Genomic DNA, 24356 nt, shown 5'->3' on the forward strand with positions numbered 1-24356 from the left:
CTGTGGATTAGTGAAGTTGCTCCAATCAGCATATAATGATAATATAGTGTTATAGTAATATGTAGTATAACATATGGTACAGAGTGTGCTGTGCTCTCCGGGAAAGCATGTCAGATTATAGTTGACTGCAGTGGTGGCGAGATTAAATAAAATGATTTCCACCATGTCATCGTCATTAGTAAGACCGTCTTCACAGCGGTTTTCACAGTAGGTTCTGTGCAGCAATGCAAACACAAGCTCATTACGCAGTAGAATAACATTATGCCCAACGAGGAACAGTGTAAGCTCAAATGCATTGGAAGTGACAGATGCAGAGGAAAAACTATATTATACAAGTACTTGAAAGTAACTAAATGAGCATCTCAAAGAGTTCTGAAGATCACTTTAGGTTGCATCCAAATTTTTGATACGTGTTAACCTGCTTTATTAGTAGGACTGAGCATTGTAATGCTTTTTCTGATCCGATTGCTCATAGTGTTTTCACAATTATTGCGGATTTTAAAAAAAAAACAGTTTTAGTTCCATTTCATTGAGGTTTTATTCCACAACAATCTGCCGTCAGCAGCAATTATAGTGTTTGTCATATTTCTTTGTAAAAAGTTATATTCCCAAGAATATGCTGGCATTTGGTGGAAGTCTACAAACGATACAATTCTACAATTCATGGGTCCAATTGAACTGTTCTTTGTGATTTTTCAGTTTGTATTGGCCCAATATTTGTGAATGTCACATTAACAAGAGTTCAAGAACAAATACACTCACTCCTGACGGGAAAGAGACGTGGTGAACATACAAAACCCTCTTCTCTCAGCAGGGTTTCTCTCTCTCACATACGTTGTTGGTCCTGGGCTTCTCTTTGTATGAGATTGTCTCCAGTCTGCCCTCTGTGCCAATGACTGGTGACATATGTGCACATACTTTGTATTCCCTTTCTGTCGTTTTCTCTATCATCACTTGAAACACCGACCGGCAGCCACTTCCCATTCAGCCAACTCCAATCTTGGAAGTGGTAAAAAAATAAAAATAAAATAAAAACATTGGGCTGCACTCGCTTTTTGAAGTATTCAAGGCTCATTCCCTGGTAACAAACGGACAAAGTTCATAGACAAATTCATTATCCGAGAAAATTCAGTGTCTGTCTGGTCCAGCCTGAGGGGCCGTGGACTAAAGAGTTCAACACTAGTTATACAAAGTTTTAATTTAACCTGTCTCCTCTTGGCCACAGACCCCCTGACAACCAAGGCCGGTCGGGGGGGAAGACAGACATACAAGGATGACATGTGTCACGGAGGATATGCCTACGCAATACAAACGAGTATGTGCGTGTGTGTGTGTGTGTGTCCATATGACACACGCACACGCCTTAATATATCCTCTTCTGTGTGTAAGGCCCGCGTGCATACGTGCATGTATGTGTGTGTCGTCAGCGGCACACACATACATGCACAGACACACACACACACACATACACCTGTCCAGGAGAGTCAGACTTTTCCCTAATGGCACCACAGGGACTCAAACTATTAGCATATTAAAAGGTGACATTTCACAGTCACAGTGAGTGTTGCAGTGTAGGGCAGCACCTGACAGTGACTGCCACACGGCCAGGAAGGAGAGCAGACACACAAGACTGTGCAGTGCTGGATTCGAGGAACACCTGTCCAGCCTCTGCAGCAAAACCACCGTTATGTTTAGTGTGTCGTTGAAACAAGAAAGAACTTCACCAGTGGCCCGACCAGCAGGCGGTCTAAACGGGTCGTACCTGATAACAAATTACACACAGGTGAGAAGGACATTGACACCTAAATTGAAGCCTTTTTGCAGAGGCTAATGATCAAATAAATACACACAGAAATAAACACACGGAAATGCTGACACAAAAGAAGTGTAGTACAGTGCATCAACTACATGCACCATTTCCATACAGGCATCACGCACTCTGCAGGGGAAATGTTGGCGACAGATCATACATTTTTGGCATCCAATCCCAAACTTACAAGACAAATATTTAATGGAATTCAGTTGTTCCTGTGCATGTACACACACACACACACACACACACACATCATTCATTTTCCTCTGCTGGACAACACAATGCGCAACACCTGGGTCGGGACATTACATCACCGTCCTCTCTGCTGGCACACGTTCCAATGGATCCACCAACCACAGCGACGAATATTAATAAGTATTTATATAGTTATATTGGACTGCACGTGGGGCCAAATAGAAAGAGATATAAAAAAAGACAGAATTTGAGAGCAAGACAGCAATGACTGAGAAAAAGTCAGAGGCACTGACACAGCGAGAAGCTGATTAATACCAGACTGTTTATCAAACAGCAATATTCCAGCGTGGAGAGCTTGTTCATCTAAAGTCTAATTATGTTGCGGCAGAAGTGATGCAAAGCGGAAGGGTTTTCCCAGTCGCAGATAACCTGTAGGTGTAAGAAGAGAAATCCGCTCCCTGCTTTCCGGCTCATAGGCAAACAATTAGAGGAGGCGCTCCTCTCTGCATGTGTCCTTTGAAAGACAATTTAAAAGGTAATAGCATCTTGTTGTCCTTTATCTTCCAGCTCTCTTCGCTTTCTTTACAGCTATTCCGTCAACACGAGGCCCAATTTTGCAGCACGCCAATTTTGTGCAGGCAATGAATAGGGCTGCCCAGCAAGAGCCCTGGGACATAATAGGAAAACAAAGCCCCGCTGAATCCTTCAAATCCAGGTTGTGTGGGAACAGCAACATTATAACTATGAGTGTCTCACACAGAGGAATTTGAAGCATGTTGAAGTAACGGTAGAAAGAAATTGTATTTGCGAAAAAGCAGCTTTATTGTTTTGTTACCCCAAATATTCTTGGAGGCTGCCGGTAGGGAAGCTAAGCAGCCGGCTGCTGGAGTCTCCGTGAGGCGGAGCATGGTGGAGATCGCTCACATTCAATTCACTTCTTCTCAAGACCAGCCGTTGATTTTAGTAAAGCATTTCAAACCCACACTTGCAGCTCCAAACATCAGACATCATCTGAGCCAGACTCAGAGTCCAGAGAGTGGCTCAGGTGCATTACTATTCAGTTGCAGTTCCACCCTTAGCATTGCTTCAGTCAGCCTGTCGGCTGCATGTTGTTTATTGAAGGTCGCCAGCCAGACTTAAACAGGGACAGTGGGGGGTTAGAAACATTAGGCGAGCAAAACATGTCCCACCTTTGCACAAACTAAGAGGTAGACAGACCTTAAAAGGGCTTGTTTCACAAGCAATTGCGTTATTCACATACATAGAGTACATGGAAAAATTTAAGTAATAAAATAAAAAGTGAAATGGTCTTTTGAACAGATGAGGAGACAAAACTTTTCCAAAAACCTAATTATAAACCTGAAAGTTACTAAAATACCTGGAAGCTGCAAACTTACCTTCATTAGTACCGACTCACTGAGTTTCTCACGGTTGACAATCTTTATGGCGACTTTCTGGCACGTTACACAATGGATCCCCAGCTTGACCAACCCTGCAAAAACAGACAGGAAACACTTACTTTCAAACGAGCCAAACACTTCTGTCCAAAACGACTGATAATAAGTGCAACTGATTCACAAGCATGCACTGGACTGTGTTTACGATGCACGCGTCGTGTTCTACTAGTTACGAACGGACATTCAAACTACACCTGAATTAAAGCGACGTGTGAGGTTGTTGTTTCTTGGCTTTCCACGAATGTGTATTGACCAGACTAATACCACCCAAATGCCCAAAATGCTGGTAATGACTTTTGACGTGTAGACAATTCCTTTTCAAAACTGCCCTCTGGGGTTTATTTAAGTCATAAAGGCAGTGAAGGGAATGAGCCGTTGGTGGTATTGATTCCTATTGTGCACTGACTAAGCTGTTGTGAAGCAGAGTCAGATGTTGAATGGGACTGGTTATTGACCGGGGCCTAAAATAACAAGAATAAAGCAAGAACTCAACAACAACAAAAATGTTAGGGGAGCAAGTCATGATTTTATATTTCAGCAACCTAGAACAAAGCGATACTCTTTCCTTCACAACACTAAGGTATACAGGGGTGAGATTTATGTGTGTTTTACATGACGCACAACTAGACTCTATTGGGATTCATACAGGAACTTTCAGAATTGGCATTAGTTTCAAAATCAAAGCCTAGGCTTTTTACCAATAAAGTGTCGTGGTATTTGTTGCAGCGGAAACCGTGACGACGGCACAAATCCATTTTCTACCACACAGCTCGCACATTAAAAAGCTGTTTGCATCAGATAGATGACTTACAAACCGAAACGAACACACACTGTAACACAAACAAATGCCGGCTCTGTATTATTGATTCCCCCAATGGCTGGAATGGTGTTCCAGGGATTCGAAGATGACAGAAGATGATTTTTAACTTACGAATTTCAGCTCTCCAATGTTAATTTAATAATTTCAAGGCTTGGATATCTTGCTGCTTTTGTGCTGGCAGAGATGAAGATGCAGAGATCAAGTTATTAAGTATTACTTCCAATGCACCGATGACAAACATTACGCAATTCCGGAAAGTAGCATGTTGATGCAAACATCCCACATCAAACGGATTGGCTGACATGACCCGGATTTCAAGCCTGCTCTCATACTGTCGACACAGTTTGATTTATATATGAATCAGCAGAAGAGGGGAGTCAATGGGCTTTGAGGAGGCACATAAGAATGCCAAAACAAGTCTTCCAACACCGCAGAAACAACAGAGGAGGAGCGGAAGCAGCAGAGGGGGGAGATAGAGAAGAAGACTTGAAGTACTTGAATTTAATAGAAAAGTGCATTTGAAAGACGAGTGGGAAAAGTGGAAAGATTGAGAATTAGCACCAGCACATTATTGAAATGACAGGCCAGAGATAATTAGGCAATAAGGGAGAGCATTGCGTGGGAGTGAGGTTCTGGCTTAGGAGACGAGGGGCCGTGGGGCCGTAAGAGGAGACACACTGAGGAGAGGAGGCGTGAGAGAGAGAGAGAGAGAGAGAGAGAGAGAGAGCGAGAGAGAGAATGACAGAGAGCAGGACAGAGATTGGAAGGAAGCAAATGCTTAAAAGATAAAAGATGTAGATGGATTTAGGAAAGTGGATGAAGCCATAGAGCAGGAGGGGAAACAACAGACACACACATTAGCCCTGTGATGGCAATCATATGTTAATGGATGCCATAGAGAAGCTCATAAGTCCTGATAAACACATTAAAGAGAAAATATCTGACTGCAAACACGTGAAAAGTTAACTGGATTAATCGCATCTCGATCCATCTTCCTCCAATGCCTGTGTTTTTGTTTGCTGAGGGTGCATTAGCAACATGTAAACGTGCACAGGAAGACTTTACGACCACTTTGCGCACAGATTGTAAAGAACTGGCACGAGGAAGTTCAGCACATAACACAAGGGGACATAATAAGTACACCTCTTTTATAATTCACAAAAAATTCAAGACTTAAAACAACTTCGCACCCACTTGAGGAATATTACACTAGATGTGAGATATGACGCCCTGTAACAAAAGTTTTAGGAAGGTCTCCCAACACGTGAGACTACTCTTAAGTAATAAAGTGATCTGCTTTGTTTGTGCTATCATAGCTAAAATGGCAATGCTAACCTGCTGTTGTTTAGCCGGTTTTGGAAACACTCCACAAAAATGTCAATCCGAAAACGATGCCAAAGTAGATTCATCAAAAAAAAAAAGAAAAAAAGGAGTCATTCACCATCTGGTGCCAAAGATGTCTGAACGTCTTTAACAGTAAACCCTCCTGTGGTTGTGGAGATATTTCATTCCGGTCCAAAGTGATGGACTGACGGAATATTCCATCCCCAAAGTCAGCCGGTAATTTGAGGCTTCTTGCCATTCTGCAAGCAGAAATAGTGCAGGGGCCGACCAATTGTTAAGGTGAATATGTTGGTCTAGTCCGCCTGACTTTTTGACCCTCTATTTCACTGACGTTTGTGGAAGGCGATCGTTATGGCACCAGCCATGTCTCTAAAATGTCAATAGCCGAACTAGTGCGTAATGATAAATCAATGATGCTGTCCGTGGTGCTGAAGTCACAGAACGATTTCTAATGGTGACTTTTTGCTTCTGTCGGGTCTCATTTTGGATCCATACTGTAATACTCTCTAGACTACATGGCAGTGTATTAGGGAAAAACCAGCTGTTTGTTGGGCGGTTCGTAGTGGAGAGTGAACTAAACTAATCTGGGTCCGGGCATCTATACAGAATGAAGGTGGGTGTCAGAGACGCCCTGGAAGACACCAGGTTATTGTCTGGATCTTGTTGGGACAGATTATATTTGAATTTGTTCTAATAGTTACATTGGAATATTACTCAGAAATAACCCTTTCAAAAGTACATTTTCAGAAATGTGATCTTTGTGTATCTTTGTAAATGTGAAGCTGTGACTTTCCCACATACTAATCTATTAACTGGACCAGGGCGGACCGGCGTTGTCACACACTGTTCACTTATACACTTTTCATTAACTCCCATATGAAAAAAAAAGTGGGCTGTGCAGGCGGGTTTGCCCCACCAATGAATCAGCGAGCGCATCGATCTCGCCATTCCTTCGCCACCTTCCCAAATCAATAGCATCAAAAGCTCTCGCCCTCACAACGGCGTCGGAATAATGACCCCAGCCAGGGACTTACGAGCTGGACTGACCCACGGCCTCCAGCCTCCATCCCACCCTTTACTTGCCAAGCGGTGATTAATGATCTGAGGAGGGTGAGCTGGAGGACGACACGGAGTGAGAACTCTGGTCGCGGCTCAGTGAGCGGCGAGAGCTACTGGATCGCTTCAGAGTCAACAACTAGTAAAACCTCCAGCTAAAAGACGTAACTGCATCCGCGTGGCCGTGTTAGAGAACTGAGGGTCAAAGGTGAAGACTCAAAGGGATAGAAAAGAAGAAACGATGCAACACAAAAAGGACAAAAGAACACGCCGTAACCGTAATGAAAACAGTCATAGCTCATTCTGAACACGGTTGTTAAAATGAGGGTAATCCACTCTTTTTTTTGTTGTTTTTCAAAGCCAAAGGAAACATCACTACTGAACTGCTAACATCTGTCACAAAAATAGGCTTTAAAGTGTCTCAGTGTTTTTTTTTTAATGATGTGAACTGATGTATTGGAACTTTTTGAATGAATCGACTTCATGTCCAATATTTTGAAAAAACAGGTGCTTCAGGACAACAGTATTGAACAAAGATAGTGTTGGTGTGTCTCTAACCCCCCTTTGGCTGGTAAATCTTCTAGTTGACCCGCAGACCTTACATTCCTCAGCCAGGACAGAAACTGACTCCCCATCCTGTCAGACTCGTGTCTGCCTGCTTGGCAGATCCTGCTTCCCCCCTTACCTAACTCTTAAATCAAGACAAGACAGCGAACCCCCAACTAAGCCCATGAAAATAACTTTTGATTATCAATTCCCCCTTTTTACATAATTCATTATGTAAACCAAAAAAATTTAAAAGAAACCACCAATCTAAACGCTAAATATCTATATCAGTGAATACGGGTGAATGCAGCAGTCATGGAAATCCCTAAACAGTACAAAAAATCTAAACCGAGTATAATAGACACAGAATACATCCTAGCCTAGAAATATCACACCATCTACGTGTATGCATCCACTATATATGATGTGTGCAACAGTTAGCAGATCACGCGGACAGGAATGTTGAACCTAAAAGGATTTCTTCTTCAGGTCCCTCGAAGTCGGTTCTTACCATACCTATCTCCTCTCCAATCTCCTCCGGCCCTAACAATTGGATCCTCTCATGTAACAAAGCCATCTGGTATGGCAGGGGTATTTTAGCATCTATTGCAGAGGTGATGCATCGGAGACATAGTTGTCTGATACAGGGGATGCAGCAGCATCCACAAAGGGCAAAAACCACTATTGCGATTACTAAGGTCAGAAAAACTGACAGTAAGAAGCCCTTCCATTGTCCAAAGTATTTACCAAACCAATTACCGACGGTGCCGTCTATACCAGAGTGTTCAGCTAATTCAACAGACATGGCTCTTAGTCCGTGTAATGCTCTAGTAAAGGATCCATCTGGGGCGGTGTTATTGGGGATAAAAGTGCAGCACGCTTGGCCAAACATCGCACACACTCCTCCTTTCTCAGCTAATAACATATCCAAAGCCATCCGGTTCTGGTAAGTCATCAATGAGGTGGCCGATAGTTGGCTGTGCACCCCTTCCAGAGCATCTCTCGTCATATTGGTGAGCCGCTGGATATTGAAATGTACATAATTTAGTCGATCCACATTTTTGTTTACAGTTATAAAAAGGAACAATGATTCCCATCCGGCCGCTATCTGATCCGTTAACTTGTATTGATCAGGTACCCCTCTCGGCACACTATCACACAGTGCGTGGTTACTTCTGCAACTTTGTATGGACCTTCCCAGCGGGGATCAGTCCAACTGAATCTGGCTACTTTACGTAGTACCCAGTCATCCACCTCCACTGGTGCACACTCTCCTTCTCCAGAAAGGATCTCTATCACCTGTTGAGAGATACTCATCACAGTATTATTACACATTCTCATATAGTCAGATATTTCCACATGTTGGTACTGCAATGGGCTGACAGTGGTAGGCAAAGTGGTTGTTAACGGACAAGGCATCTTTCTTCCCGTTCATACCTCATGGGGGCTTATCCCTAACTTAGAGTTAGGACATGATCTTATCCCATACAGCACTATCGGCAGGGCTGCCACCCACGTCAGCTTCGTTTCAGCACAGACTTTAGCCAAACCTTCCTTTATGGTCCTGTTAGCTCTCTCAACTAGCCCTTGAGACTGAGGATGATAAACTGCCCCAAATTTATGCTTGATCCCAAACGTTTTCTCTATTTCTTGTAGTTCAGCGTTCGAGAAGTGTGAACCATTATCCGATCGTATGACTTCTGGAATACCAAATCTGGGTATTAGTTCTCTGGTCAGCCATTTTACTACGTCTGCTGCTCTTTCTGATTTTGTGGGGATCACCTCCACCCACCTAGAAAAAGGATCAACGCATACCAACAAATACCTCTTGCCCTCAACTCGATTCTTCATTCCCATGTCTGTGAAGTCTATTACCACCTCTTTCCATGGTGCCATAGGGGCAGGGAAACTTCCAAGTCCAGCCTTCAGTGTTAATCTCCACTTTTATTGCTCTTCAGCCCAAAAGCAAAGCAGAGGGTGGGAGACATGTCTGTTACTTGCAGATACAAACTCAGCTCATGCTTAGTTTGATCCAATCCATACATTCATTACTGATAGATCACCAACCTCTCGGGGTTAGCGTATCCAAATGTAAGGGTGTACTACCTGTTGAACATTACAGGATGACCGTCTGTAACAAGTTTCCATATTTCGTGTACTGGTGCTATAAATGTTCCTTTGATCAGACATTTGCTTCCATCATCAAGATACTGTATCAAGTGTATCGTGCACTATACACTCAATAGCAGCACTCAACAATTTACCGCCCATCTCTGAATTTAGGAGAAAACTCGAAAAACTACAAACATTAATACAAAAAATGGACAATATATAAAACAACTCTCCTAATTCCTTATCACCTTCATTCCTCATTTAAATCTTTCACAACCTTATCTCTTAATTTTCAATGACTGATTGTCTTGCCGTGGAAAGTGTGAACGCGTTTGACTGTAAGAACGCAACTATTCCATGCGATGTGTGCACAACAGTCTGGTGTTCCATTGTTATATGGGCCGTTTTAATCAACGCTCTTCCAATAGCAGCTACGTTTCTGACACACGAGGGATGCCCTATTTCCACGTTATCCAGCTTACCACTATAGTACATCAAAACCTTACGATCTGTGTTCCCCTCCCCCTTTTGAAACAGAACGGAATTCACAAATCCGTTCTTTTCATCAACATCCAGATGGAAGGGTTTCGAGTAATCAGGGGGGTGCAACGTGGCTGCGCTGGCCATGGCCTGCTTGGTGGCAATAAATGCAGCCTCCGCCTCCCGGGTCCACACCAAAGGCTTTGAGTAGTTTTTATAGCCCGCACCCAATATTAGCGCCCTCAAGGGGGCCACCTGCACCGAGAAATCAGGTATAAAATTCTTGCTCCATGTTACAAGTCCTAAGAATTTCATCATTTCTCTAACCGTCGTGGGCCGAGGATGTTGCAAAATGGACGACTTCTGTGTGTCAGTCATAGCTTGCCCTGATGGTGACACAATTCTCCCCAGAAAATTCACCTTCTGTCTCCCAATCTGCAATTTCGATTGAAGCCGTTTTCCTGTAACCACTGCAGAACCGTTCTGGTAGCGGACATAATCGTTTCTGAGCTAGTCCCTGCTAGCAGGATGTCATCCACATATTGTAGTAAAATAACTCCTTCTGGTAGTTCCAACTCTGCCAAAATGGTCTTCAGAACATGGTTAAAAATTGATGGTGAGTCCACATAACCCTGTGGTAACCGGGTATATGTCCCTGCGATTTGTTCCTCCCTTAAGGGGTACTGAGGACGGTAAATTGGGACCGTTCCGGTTTTTAATTCAATTACCACTGGGGCCATTGGAATCAATCCCACATCAGCTCCCCCTTTTGTCCAAAATGTATCAGGAAAATCAACTAGCATGAGCTGTGTGTTCTCATGGTCAGTATTTTCCCTACCATGTGTGCGGCTTAGCAGGTGTTTCTCTGGTATAAGTTTTACTTCTGAGGTATGTGCAATACGGTACATGTCATTAGCCTGAGAGTAATGTAAGTTAACATTTTGAGTGGGCACCCAGTCCGTGGCATCAACCCCCGCTTTAACCATCGGCCCCATGTTCTTGGCTTCTCCTCCACTTTGGATGAGCAAGGTGATGTGAGGAGCAGAGGTCTCTTGTAGCGCATATAGAACTTGTAACTCAGAGGTTAGTTCCACCGCAGCTGCCACACCTTGTTTCCCCACATAGATCTCTCGGACCTTAACAGCAGGATGTCCATGGACCTCGCTTTCAAACTCAAGTCCACTCCACAGGGTGTCATAGTTCTCATCAGGAGACAGCGAATAGTTCATCGTGCAATGAGGAGGATCCGCAGGTGGTTCAGTCGGGTGTAATACCTTGAGCCATGGGCCCCAACGGCGGACAGTCTCATGCAGAACAGTTCGATCATAGTCCTCCACTCTCCCCCACCAGACCTCTGCTTCGTCATTCAGCGTCTGTTGAACTTCAGCTTGCAGCAACTGGTGGCCATAAGAGTGGGGAGTGGCACATCGTTGCTGTGTCCCATCCGGGAATGTTACAGTGATACATCCCTTCGTCATTTGCATAATGATATTTTGGGAACACAAAATGTCTCTTCCCACCAGGTTAATCGGGCAGGCAGTGGAAACCAAAAAGGATTGGTCAAAACAGAGCAATTTCCATTTACATGGGACTCGAATAGAAAGTGGCCACTCCTCTGATTGACCCGAAAATCCGATAACTGGCACAGTATTCCTTGATGGTGGCAGTGGCGTGTTTATTGTGGAATACCTAGCACCTGAGTCCAGCGTACATCTGTAATCTCTTCCGTTGATTGTCAGAGTCACCATGGGTTCTGGAAACAGGTTACCGTCAGCCGTCGGATCTGGGCACCCCTATGGCATTTGCTGATGACCTGGGGCCTGATGCCGCAGGCTATTACCCTGTTGTAGTGTATGTGGTGCTTGTGGTGGATAGACATCATAAGGGTATTGAGCTGGGTTAGACTGAGGCCTCTGACCCTGAGGTGGATGGGAGCATGCGTCGGACCAATGTCCAAGCTGCCCACAGCTGAAACAAGTATTCTGTCGTTGTCTGCCCTCCATTGTTTGGAACTCGGCCACGATTTCCCCCTCCCCACTGTCTTTTCGGTTGCCTGAAGCCACCGTACAGTGGGGCCCCCATCATGTGTTGTGGTTGCGGGGCATAAGGTTGGGGATGGTAAGCCTGTGTAGGAGTGCACACGGCCTGTTGTGGCTGCTGGCAGGCTGGCGCACATGGGAAGGGAGGGGGGTCTGGATCAGGGCCATATTGAGGTGGCCCTTCCCCCTGAGATGGCGCTGTTGTTTGGGTCATCTGTTTGGCTTCACTCTTGCCCTGGTTCAACTTCTCTCTGCTTTCCTTCAGCTGTGTTTTCGCCAATTGTAACTGAATATTGTTTAATTCACCCTTTTCCTTATCATATTTTTCTTTGCTCCGGTCCACATAGTGTTTAATCTGTGAGGACCAAGCATCAAAATTCATGACAGACAACCCCACTATTCCTCTTAGTTGGGTCTTCATTGTCTCCGAGACAGCTGACTCTATGGCGCCGCGAAAAAGAAGCTTGGTTCTGTGATCATCCATGACATCTTCCCCTAACTTGTTGTCCCATAATTCTCTGACTCTCCTTATATAACTATTTCCACCCTCACTGTCGTGTGGGGGAACATAAGTGAGTTCTGTGGTAGCCACCTTCACAGGATATTGGAGTCTGAGCTTTGGCCAGAGCACTGACACCCAATTTGCCAGAGGCTCCCCGTCAGGGAGGTCAGAGGTCCCGGCTTCCCCCTCTAACTTCTGGAGGTCAGCTAGTGAGGCACACGCCACAAAAATTCTTCTATGATCCCCCAAACCGGGAACACTACCCGCACACACTGAGCAAGGAACCCACGAATCCACGCTGCACCACCCTTCTTTATTTTAGGTAATGCGAGCTTCATCATGCTTAGGTCTGACAATGCGAGTGGCGCATATGTTGTTTTTTCACTTCCGTCTCTACAAATAGCCGTTAACAGTGGTAGTTGATGAGAGGCCGGAGCATCCCGTCTGATTTTTGACTTGGGTTTCAAATCATTACATTGATGCACATTCGCTCTGGCTGCATTCCCCTGATAATATCTGTTCCTATTACCTCTTAGCCCCCCTGTCTCATGGCGCTCCATCTGAGTAGATGACTGTGGTTTTTGTGACTCTAGAGCTGCTCCATGCTCCTGAAATTCCTCGTCCCAATCATCTGCAGTGACAGGCTCATCTTCCTCTGACTCAACCTGCCTCCCCCGCTCATCCTGTCCCCCGCTCATCCCGGGTGATTGATTGCCGCTCTGCCTGGGCTATGACTTCTAACAAAGTCTCTTCTCCTGCAACTCTTCCTCCCCCTACATTAAATGAGGTCATAGGTCTGTGCTCGGGTTGCCGCTTCTTTACGACTGTCGAGTGACCCTGTGGTGTGTTAGGATTACTCCAATCGACAGGCTCCGGCTGGGGCCTGTCCTCCAAATATTGTACCGTCTCTGAGAGAAAAGCAGAAACATTCTCCACCCCATCATTCTCTTCATGTGGATATGGGGTTACCTTTAACAACCCTTTTTGAACTACCAAAACCTGAGATTCTCCTGGATTAGTAGCTTTCCCTTGCCTCAGTGGCATCTGATGTGGTTCATTTAACAACCGATTAGCCTCCGCATATGGGCCTGTCGAGTAGGGAGGAGGCGCACTAGATTTACAACCGGTCTCATGCACTTTCTCTTCTCCTGCTTTGGCTTGCGGCAACTGCATTGCCGTCTTACTCACGAATACCGCATTTATTTCTCCCAGAAATGTTCTACAGTCCACTAAGAACTCATCTGCCTTTTCTGCACTTTTCTTCTCTTTTCCACAAAATCTCCCTTTAACGGCAAGGAGCGCATGCGCTTGGTCTTTTCCTCTTCTCGCCATCCTAAGATGGTCCTGCAGCTGCTCGCCTGTTGGTTGAGAATCCGTCTCCCTTCCAAACATTCCTCTTTCCTGCCTCTGTGCAACCCACTTCACATATTTTTTTGTTACACATTCCCTATCTTTTTCTAGGGTTTTATCCATATGTCTCTTATAAGTCTTAAATAGGGCGAAACCCAGAGTGCCTTCTTTACACCTCTCCCATATCGTTATGGTTTCCTCCATTTTCATCACAGGTTATTTATTTATTCACACGTGGTTTTTGAACACAAGAGAAAGGACTCAATGCCCAATACTGTGAACCCAATCAAGAACCTTCTACTGTATTAGAGGAATACAGCGCTCGATTGTTGAGGCTTATAACACCAGTTCACTCGTATTGTTTTATTTCTCTCGTGTTTATACCACCATCATTTAACTATGATTTTCCCTTTTACCCTTTAATACATATCCCCACAGATGTGTAATCCGGTCAAACACTTTTCACTGTCGGATTCTCAGTCCTTTTTCAAGTCCTGATACGCCCAGCTTCCAGGTTCGGTAAAACACCAGGAGTTACACCAACCACCCACACTTTTCCCAGTATGAAAAACAACAAATCTTTCCCTGTGTCCTTATTTCTTCATCTAATATTCTAACCTGCCAGTCCAAGAATCACACGAGTAGGACTGCAGGACCAGAGGTATCTACGTACCACACGGATTGCAACTTGGATTTCTACAGACTAAGATTAACATAAATCCCTGCTCTATTCTAAACTGCCAGTCCACGACATGCAAACGTGGGACCCCAGTCACCAGAGGTATCTACGTACCACACGGATTGTAACTTGGATTTCTACAGACTAAGAGTCGACCTCAGGGAACTCAAGTGAGCCCCGTCGTTCCTTTTTAAACTCTTCATATATTTACCTAAGTCCCTAAACCTAAACCTAAACCCCTACACTATTCTAAACTGCCAGTCCACTGCATGCAAACGTGGGACTGCAGTTACCAGAGGTATCTACGTACCACACGGATTGCAACTTGGATTTCTACAGACTAAGAGTCGACCTCAGGGAACTCAAGTGAGCCCCGTCGTTCCTTTTTAAACTCTTCATATATTTACCTAAGTCCCTAAACCTAAACCCCTACACTATTCTAAACTGCCAGTCCACTGCATGCAAACGTGGGACTGCAGTTACCAGAGGTATCTACGTACCACACGGATTGCAACTTGGATTTCTACAGACTAAGAGTATATATATTTTTACCTAAATCCCTAAACCTATGGACACTTATTCACTTTCCCTAACGTTGAATTCAGTGTGAGCATGTGCTTATACTTTACATGTGATCAACAGGAAATTTTCAAATTTAGTTTTAAATTTAGTGGTCTTGTAACGACCTTATTCAGTCAATGGACAGAGACGAATTCTGCAGTTGACAACAAATCTTTTTAGAAGTATCCAATCACAGACATTTTATTCATTTAGAACAAAAGGTTGTCTGCTCACCTGATTCTGTTTTGCGCGCCTGTTGTCAATGCTGAACCACGCCGCCGGTCCTTTCGGCTCGGTCCGGAAAACGGACGTCCCCGTCTTTCTTTGTCCAGGTCAGCAAATCACGTCGGGGTCACCAAATTGTAAGAATACGTGTTCAAGATTTGGAGCCTGGTCGGAGTTATCAAAAATTCAGCCGAATAACTTCTCTCGTTCTGGAAAATTTATTTGTCAGGTCACAGGTCAAGTATCAGCGCTGCGTTTGCAAAGGCAGGAGCAGTTCAGGCAGCACACAGGCCGGAAGAACAACTAACTAACATCAGCAAGAACATCATGTTTTGTTCATTCACAAAATCTCTTTAACTCCTCCGTCTCTCCACAACTTTTTGCATTCAGCCGTGACGTCGGTCTACCCGGCCTGAATTCCCTTGCAACCTTCTAAAGGCTACCGGCCAAACTAACAGCAAACAACACCAGAGGACGGCTTCAAAAGCAGGAAGAGTAGTTTAGCTCTTGAGCGACGAGGGGAGCACTGACGCATGCATACATAAAAAACTGTTTATACAGCCGGTGTGAAATTATACTTTTGGTCAACGGCTCCCTGCACAAAACAGAAAGCTCTTGGTAGCTACGGCAATAAATGCACTTTAATGACAAGAGATGGAGGACATTTTTTCTTTCAAGAGCATTGTGTTGATAAAGAACGTGAACCTGCACCTGCATGCTTTACATTACAGTCTTGCATCCTATCAAGGATTCAGTGATTTGTCAAGAAACGGAGAATGCACTCAATTATTACTGCTGAATAATACAGATTTATGGCATTAGTTCTCAATTAGATCAAGCTCAATCTTTGCATGATTGGAACACGCGTCTGAGCAGCATACAGGTACAAGCATTTCAATCTAGAATCCTAATTATATCCCCATACTACAATAATCAAGACAAAAAGTGTGTATCACAATCTGCCTTTGGTTATCTCTAGTGTTGAGATTAACAAATTAATCTTTGATAAAATGACAATATTTAAAACACAGTGTACATACACACACAAATATTGACAAAGCAACATTGTACATCCAAGTATTCTCTACAGCAGCTAGCAGTCACTCACAGTGTCAGCTTTTATGGGTGTATTTCAGTGCGCATATTGTTTTTGGGCTGTTTGGGTTATGAGGAGGCTTGAGCATATGAGAGGATATTGGATATAATTCGATGTCTCACTCCATCTTCGTTTGTTGATTTGAGTTTAATTGGCAATGAGGGTGCTGCATGAGGGGCACGCAGGAGAGATGCCGGCTTGAGCGCGTACACGCACACGCACACGCACACGCACACACACACACACACACACACACACACACACACACACACACACACACACACACACACACACACACACTCAAAAGGAGTCTTGAGGTTGAACTTGGACAGAAAGAAGCAGCCACTAAAATGGTGCAAACTTCACTCCAGAAGACTGAAGGAAAAAAAAACTACCAATAGAAAAACTGTGGAATATTTTTGACTCATGCTACAGTCACCTAGAAGTGGCATAAATACTCTAAATTATTATCAAATAACAGCAGGAGGGATTGTCCAAGGTGAACACAAACCCCACTATTATGGTCAATTTGCACAAGGTGGCTGCTACACGAACAGTTCTATGGGGGGACAGAGTGTGTGTGCATGGTCGAGGTGGGAGGCTCACCTCCTAGTCTGTGACATTGATTCACACAGATACTTTTCAAAAGTCGACAGCTTAAAAAGATAGCGGCATGTGTTTTTTTTCTTCTTTCTTCTATGTCTTAATTCTCTACCAGCATTGAACGAACGGCGCGCAGGAGAAAGGTCAAAGTGTCAAAGCTTCCCCATTAGTGTTTGGTTCCATCACAAACAGCTTGAGGCACCAAAATAACAAAGACAATACATGTACATTTGTGTTTGAGACGACTGCCTTGCAGAAGAGCGTAGAAGATATTAGTGTACATGTACTTGAACCATGAGTTAGTAGATTTGGGGTTAAGCTCCATTACATAATATTTGAGAGGATGTTTCTTTGACTATTGTCCATTTCATTCAAACTAAAAGGTACATATGATTTGCAAAAACTAAACAAAATTGACCAAATTGATGAAGGACCTGTCCTCTATTTATTACCTCTAAACCTCGTCCATGTTAAATGCATATTCTGCAGAACATAACATGTTGAGTCATACACAAAACATGAAACTTTTATCCTTCGTTTTAAACGCTGTTTTACCACAAACTCCAATTTATTTTTTATCCAAACATGAATCCAGTGAGAATTCAAAGAGGAAAGCACTCACTACATGCTTCCAAAAGAGAACCTGGCTTGCATGACAATACATGCATTTCTGCACCCCTTCATCTCTCCAGGGAAGGAGGCTGGGGGAGTGGGGCTAGAAGGAGGGGTGGAAGGGGGGGGCAAGATGGCTCCGCTGTTGCATCATGCCTTCCTGACATAACAACAGTGTGTGCGTGCGTAGTTTGTTAGACAATACCCAATTGTAAAAGACAAGTAAAAGTTTAAATAAGGCAAAGAAAGCTGGGCACTGACTTCAATAATTACTGACCTTTGTTTTTGTGCGTGTATTTGTGTGCGAGTGTGTGCATGATTGGTGCACGTGTCTATTTCGGTGAGTAACGTCCAACCTCTGAATGGGAATGAAAGTGGTTCTTGAGACAAGCCAATGCCCAGATTGCCTGCTTTTTCTTTCTTTCTAGGGACCAGGCTCACGGCACAAAGCTGCAAACATTGCCATGTACAAAAAAGGGCAAGTACCCGCAAACCAAACACACCCCCTCACAAATAAATTGGAAAGTACTGAGAAAAGGAGGCCGAACACCGCGGCCCTTCGCCAAGTCCATTTCACCTGGCCTTTAAACTGAACAAAGGCTGACATGGGAGAGAGATGTCAAACAAAGCCCAGGGAAATATCTGATTAAAATGGCAAAAAAAAGGGGATGAGGAAAGTGACTCTGAAAAATATGTTTACTGAGAGCAAGACGGATCCAATAGCATAATAAACCGAAAAGATGGACGCAAAGAGGGACAGAGAGACGTCAGAGGGCCTAGTATTCCACCACCAGGGAGACGGAGAGAGCAGAGAGCCATCTGTTCAACACGACTTCAGGGGGCTTTTAGACACACGCTGCGAGCCGCTCAGCGCGCACGCACACACACACACACACACACACAGAACACACAACGATTCTCTTCCTTTCTCCGTTTCTATCTTGCCTGCCGCGATGAAATTCCACAGCTCAATTCAAAAAGCAGGACTAGAGGGCCTGCTTCATCCTCCCAGGGTTACTTCTCTCCTGATCTTTACTTGATCTTTAAATCTGATGGTAATAATAAGCTTGTGCTATATACATTATTATGGTAATTGGTCAAACAAAACTATTGATCCCTGGGGCAGACAGATATTTCCATCGCTTTGTATACAAGTCACCTGACTCACCGGATGCAGACTGAAGGTATCAGGCTGTCAAACGGCTGCCGGTTTCAGCCGGAATAATCTTTAGCTATTTTCGCAAGGCCACCTTGTCTGCATCCATTTCTTGGCGTTGTCCAAGGCGACTGTGTTGGTTTGAAGGAATATGAACAACAGGATGTTTCTCTTTATCCCAGAATGATGACGTGTGTAGCGAGACCCCTGATAACTGACTAGTCCAGGTGAAAAACATGTTCTGGTTTGAAGTTTAAATATTTAGTTTTGCTTTTCTTTTGGGTTTTGGACCGCTGTCCGGCCAAAGAAAATTAATCTTAAGACTGCACTGGTTTAATAATGAATTGGCAAATGATCAAAAAATGAGTCAAGTATGGAAATAATATTCAGCTGAGGCCCTGAGTGACATTGCCATGCAGTGCGGCACAAACATGAGCACACATAGGATATCACGTTATTACATAAAGGCTCGTGTTATGTAAACCAGAGCAGGGCAGCTTACCCTCAACATTGACCCATTAACCAACACATTCAATCTAAGAAGCACGCAGAGAGGAGAATCTCCTGTTCTACCACAGGATAAATCAATGAACATTGTCTCCGTTGGTTGCTTGCCGTCTTTAAAAAGTCATCAGCCATTACTTGACACCTGAACGCAGCCCGTCGGCTGGCGTGAACTTTTGGAGACCTCTGGTTTTGTTCATGTCGACGGCCGTCGGGGAGTGAAAATACTGAAGTCATTAAAATGATAATGATACAGTCAGAGCGGCTGACTACTTATTGATCAGCTACATCCCCTCCAACCATACGCACGCACACACACGGCCATGTGTAGTAGAGTATGATAGCGAGAGCATGCCTGCAGTACATACACATGATGTGCGTTAGTGTGTATTGTCAATAACACAATTGCCATTTACCACTGGTTCACTCAAACAGTCAATTTGTACAATTAAATGATCAAATCACATAAACTCAGACTGTGTCAACGCCCGGCGTCGGTGCAGACAGGGTGAGACAGTCACGTCCGCAGGCCTGATGGCTTTTATATATCATGTTAATGCTCATGAAACTGTCACAGGAACCTTGTGGACAAGGGAGGTATCCCTGACGTTCTTACATGTTGTTTATCACCAGTCTGGCACGTGTGCCTTGGCATAAAGGCTATAAATGAGTCCGTCACGATGGCGTGATGCACGCTGCCCTTCTCTGATGGACGTGCGCCAGGCGGTTCGGACATCCTACATCTCTTAACGATGACGTGGATTTGACTGGAGACCTCTCAGACAAGTTGTTTCTTATCCTTCAAAAAAGGCAAAGGGCCGCTTCGAGTTCCAAGAAAATCCATTTCCCCTCCAATGCCTGTACTTGGTAGGGCCATCTCATTTTGAGGACGTGCACTCTGCACACACGTCTGAGGGGCAACTGCCAATCAAGATATCAGGAGTGCTGATGGACAATCCTCTCTGCCACTGATGACAGACGGAGAGGCTTGAGAGGGGCGGGTTGGGTTTATGTCAAGGGCTGTGCTTGCAACAGGGTTGCTATGGCGACAAGGCGGGAGGGAGAAGCGGTTTATGACGGACGCTGGTGGAAGTAAATGTATAGAAATGTGTGCACTTCAGCGTGCGCTTTTGAGTTTGCATACATGAAAAAAAGAGTGACACCTCAGTTTTATCCTCTCTGTGTGTGTGTGTGTGTGTGTGTGTGTGTGTGTGTGTGTGTATGTGTGTGTGCGCACATGTGTCCGGACCACTCCTGTGCACAGCTGCAATAATGAGAAATACGCTCTGCAGTCAGAGCTTAATATTCACCCGCTGCATCTGGAAAGTTGCCTGAAGCTGATGACGCAAATAGCCTTAACTCGGGTCTGGTGCAGCACTGAAGTGCAGATATAGGAACAGACAGCAAGAAAGGAGGGATGGAGAACCGAGAGACAGGAAATATATAGATTGGAGTCTGACGTGAAGTAGCTGCATCTGTCCTTGAAATGCAAACTATTCCTCAAGCACACACACACACACACACACACACACACACACACGCGCACACACGCACTAATACGGGAGAGTCACAGGGATTTCGACACTCATGAGCGGGCAGCACCCATTGTCGCTAGGAGGGCGGCGGGTTGGGGGGAGGGCAAGAAGGCCGAAAGTCGAGGATGACGAGAAGAAAGCAGAAAAGGTAAGAAAGTGCGGAACCTTATGTGGCCGGTGCCCCGTTCACAACGGCGTAAAAGATACGCCCCCGTCTGTAATGTCAGTAATTTCACAAACCATCACCTCGCTGCAGAGCCGGCGGCTATGGTCTTAGCCAATGAAGGGGAGCAACGGGAGAGAAGAATGACGCAGAAGAAGAGAGCATGGAAACAACACTGATTGGAGGAGCAGAATAAGATGGGGATGAGAATAATATCTTTAGAAAAAAATGCAGGCGGAAAGAAGTTAATGGGAATATACATTTAATGGCCAATAACTCACCTTCCAGACTCTTAAAAACGAAAATTTTACATGAGACGGCATTATTAAAGGTAATATTTCACTCCAACTATGTGAGCTGCAGTCGACGGTCTCATACCAGGTATACCGGCAGCTCCCTGCTCTCTGTTTTTTTTTTTTGCAAAACATAATTGCAACCTCCGATTGAACCGTCCCATCCATTGAGAAGAGTACATTTTCTACTGTTTTTATAGCTAGCCATAAAAGGAACTACTCAGCAACAACATTGCAATAGATATCCCTTTATTTTGAGAAGAGTGTGTCTTCTTAAGGTCTGATGTTCGGTTCAGCATCTGCTTTGCAGCAGCTTCAAAAGGAGCGGTCATTTATCGTCGCAGTTCTACATCTTACCTGTTAGACGAGTAAAAAGAGAACAGTGAGATGTTGCAGATCCATCCAGGGAGGAGAGGCAGGGAAGGGGTGCAAAAGAAAAAAAAAGAATCAGAGATAACGACAAGGTATTATATGATTAAAATAACAGACTAGATTCGAGTCACACATTTTATATCCCCAAATCACAAATGACAACAGTGATTAAGAAGGCAAACATGTCGGCCTCAAAAAGTGAGTAAACTGGGTTTAGGGTGGATTTGGACTGCATCACATCCCTGCCAATCACCGGACTTTGCTCTCAGCAGCAGTTGGAGCCCTCATCCCCTCTCAGTGTGTTCGGCTCGCTCTCGCTATCCAATACCAGCTCCGACAAACACTCATCCCCTACAAAGCAGCCCCCTCTCCTGAGCACACACCCTGGAGCACGCACGCACACACACACACACACGCACGCACACACGCACGCACGCACGCACGCACGCACACACACACACACACACACACACACACACACACACACACACACACACACACAAACACACAAACACACTCTCCAACTGACTTCCAAATAAAACATTTGGCTGTTTACCAAGCCAGAGAATCCCGAACGGAATCACATTTTGCCTTTCAAAGGGGTGTTTGAAGTTCCCGCACAGATGTTGCTGTCTCTCTTTTTAAAATATTTTTATAACGTGTCGGAGATTTTCCTCTTGCTCTGTCCCCCACCTCTCTCTGCAAAGTGTGACACTCTTTCCCTTTCCCTTCCCCATTCCCTCCATGCCTGCAGACATGATCACAGGAAGAAAGTTTCATGTGACGGCGGAGCAATTCTCATAAAGTTGGTGGGATGGTCTCCGTAAAGACGAGACGAAAGGGAATCAGATGTTAAACCTGCGAGGGAGATGTTCAGGTACTGATTGTCTGCTGTTTTGCTCCTATCTCATTTTACACAATAGAGAGTAAATATACAAACTATACATTTTGTCTGTAGACTTCTCTAAAATGTACCAGAAGTTCGAATCGAATAATTGAATATTTAATTAGAAAATTAGGAAGTTGTCTCGAAGTATGTAATCAACTGGGCAAGTTCCATATATATATATATATATATATATATATATATATATATATATATATATAAAAAGAAACAAAAGAACTGATATATATATATATATATATATATAGTTCTTTTGTTGCTTGTTCACCTGTAGTCCTTCTTTAAACATGTGTTTTGTAAGATCTCATACATATTAAAGCAGTTTTTTTCCCCGATAATTTGAGCCATACCACCAAACTTTCTAGTAATTTTGATGTATGTTCTAAAGTTTTTTACAAATACATACATCATTCATAGCCAGATGAATATGCAATTTTAATCTTGGATAACTTTTGCTGTCTGTACTTTCAGATTCTTTGAGTGATTAAAATGGGATACCCAAGACGCCCTCAGTAAAAACCTTTGATGTTAATACATCAACAAAATGTGTCCAGTGTCCAGCTTAATGATGTGGAAAAGCATGCAAATTACTGCAGCGCATATAGCAGGAAGTTTCCTCGAGGGATCTATATTGTACATTTTAATGTCATTCTAAATTTGACAGAAAACCATCGGTTGGTGTTAATATGGGGTCGCTTGTTAGCCGTAATGTAGTGGATAATTGTAATGATGCTACAGCTTTTATAATAACCTGGAATTATTTACAGCAGCCATATCCAGTCCAATCAACTCTCTTAAATGCACGTTTATCTCTCCTATAAAACCCATTCCTCAAGCAGAGGCTTTAAAAGACAGACTGCAGGGCAACGAGGGCGATTGTTGTCAGGAGGTTTACGACCTAAAGAACTATCGGCCTCTCGAGCTGTCCCGCACTGAACTGCAGTACGACACCCGACTGCTCGTAGGTTAACGGTGTAGTGTCACGCCGTTAAATTCAATTGTTTTCTTTTTTTAACGACCTTTCCTATCCGTCCCCAAGGGCGCCGCTGGAGAGGGACATCTGAAGACACGGAAGGGAGATGAGTGAGAGACGCTGTGCGTAGAGACGCACAGTGAAGGAGAGAAACAGGGGGGGGGATCCTCAAAAGGGTGAGTGGTGGATGCGGAAGAGATGAAGAGAGGCAGAAATATTTAGAAAAAAATCCTTCCCATCAGAGAGAAGAGAGAAACATTCAGCCCCTGCCAACCACAACGACGTGTGTTTTGATTCTGACGGGGTAAAATGAGGCCAGCTTTGATTATGCCTCCACCCCCACCCTCTATTAAAATGACGCTGCATCATGCACGTATGATATTCTGTGGAGCAATGCTGCAACGCGTGGAGAAGAACAAAGGCTGTGGTTGAAAGCTTCCTAGAGGAGCTAATTGCAATATTAGTGGTCCTGGCCGAGGGAAGAAGAGGGAGAACAAGACCGCTAATTAAAAGAAGAGAAGCGCCCCTGATTGCACAGCGGGAGAGAGGACGAAAGAGATCGAACAAAAGAGGAGCAAACAAAAGAGGACGCACAGGAAGGAGGATGCAAGGCACGCAGCAGTGGGTGGAATATTAACAGCGTCCGTGTGTATGTGAGCATGCTAGATGGTTCGTGTGCATACATGCAGGCCATGGCTGCGTGTGTGCGTGTTGGAGTGCAATCTAAATCAGTCTTTAGAGATTAATCCAACCCTGGCTTCATACGTCATACTCTAATCCATCAGAGTAAAACAAGCAGGGCGCTGGAACTGGTTTCTGACTGCAACCAATCGCTGACTGTGGATCTGAAGTGAGCGACGAGCAGCCGTGATTCCCAATACAGTTAAACAACATATATTGGCCGTTTAACCCCATCCGCAACCTGAAGTCCCGTTCTAACTAAATCTATTCCTACACGGGAGGTCT

The 24356-nt window shown here is 44.3% G+C and overlaps 1 protein-coding gene across 5 annotated transcripts in view; it reads right to left on the reverse strand.

The window, feature by feature from the left end:
* Positions 1-24356, reverse strand: part of LOC120812249 (serine/threonine-protein kinase BRSK2) — a 154451-nt gene that overhangs the window by 54671 nt on the left and 75424 nt on the right. For all 5 annotated transcript variants that reach the window (XM_040168076.2, XM_040168074.2, XM_040168075.2 and 2 more), the window contains exon 2: positions 3406-3500. In XM_040168076.2, the coding sequence (XP_040024010.1) occupies positions 3406-3500 (95 nt within the window). The remainder of the gene's footprint in view (positions 1-3405; positions 3501-24356) is intronic.

This window comes from Gasterosteus aculeatus, chromosome Y (assembly GCF_964276395.1).
Source record: "Gasterosteus aculeatus chromosome Y, fGasAcu3.hap1.1, whole genome shotgun sequence".
Taxonomy (NCBI): Eukaryota; Metazoa; Chordata; class Actinopteri; order Perciformes; family Gasterosteidae; genus Gasterosteus; species Gasterosteus aculeatus.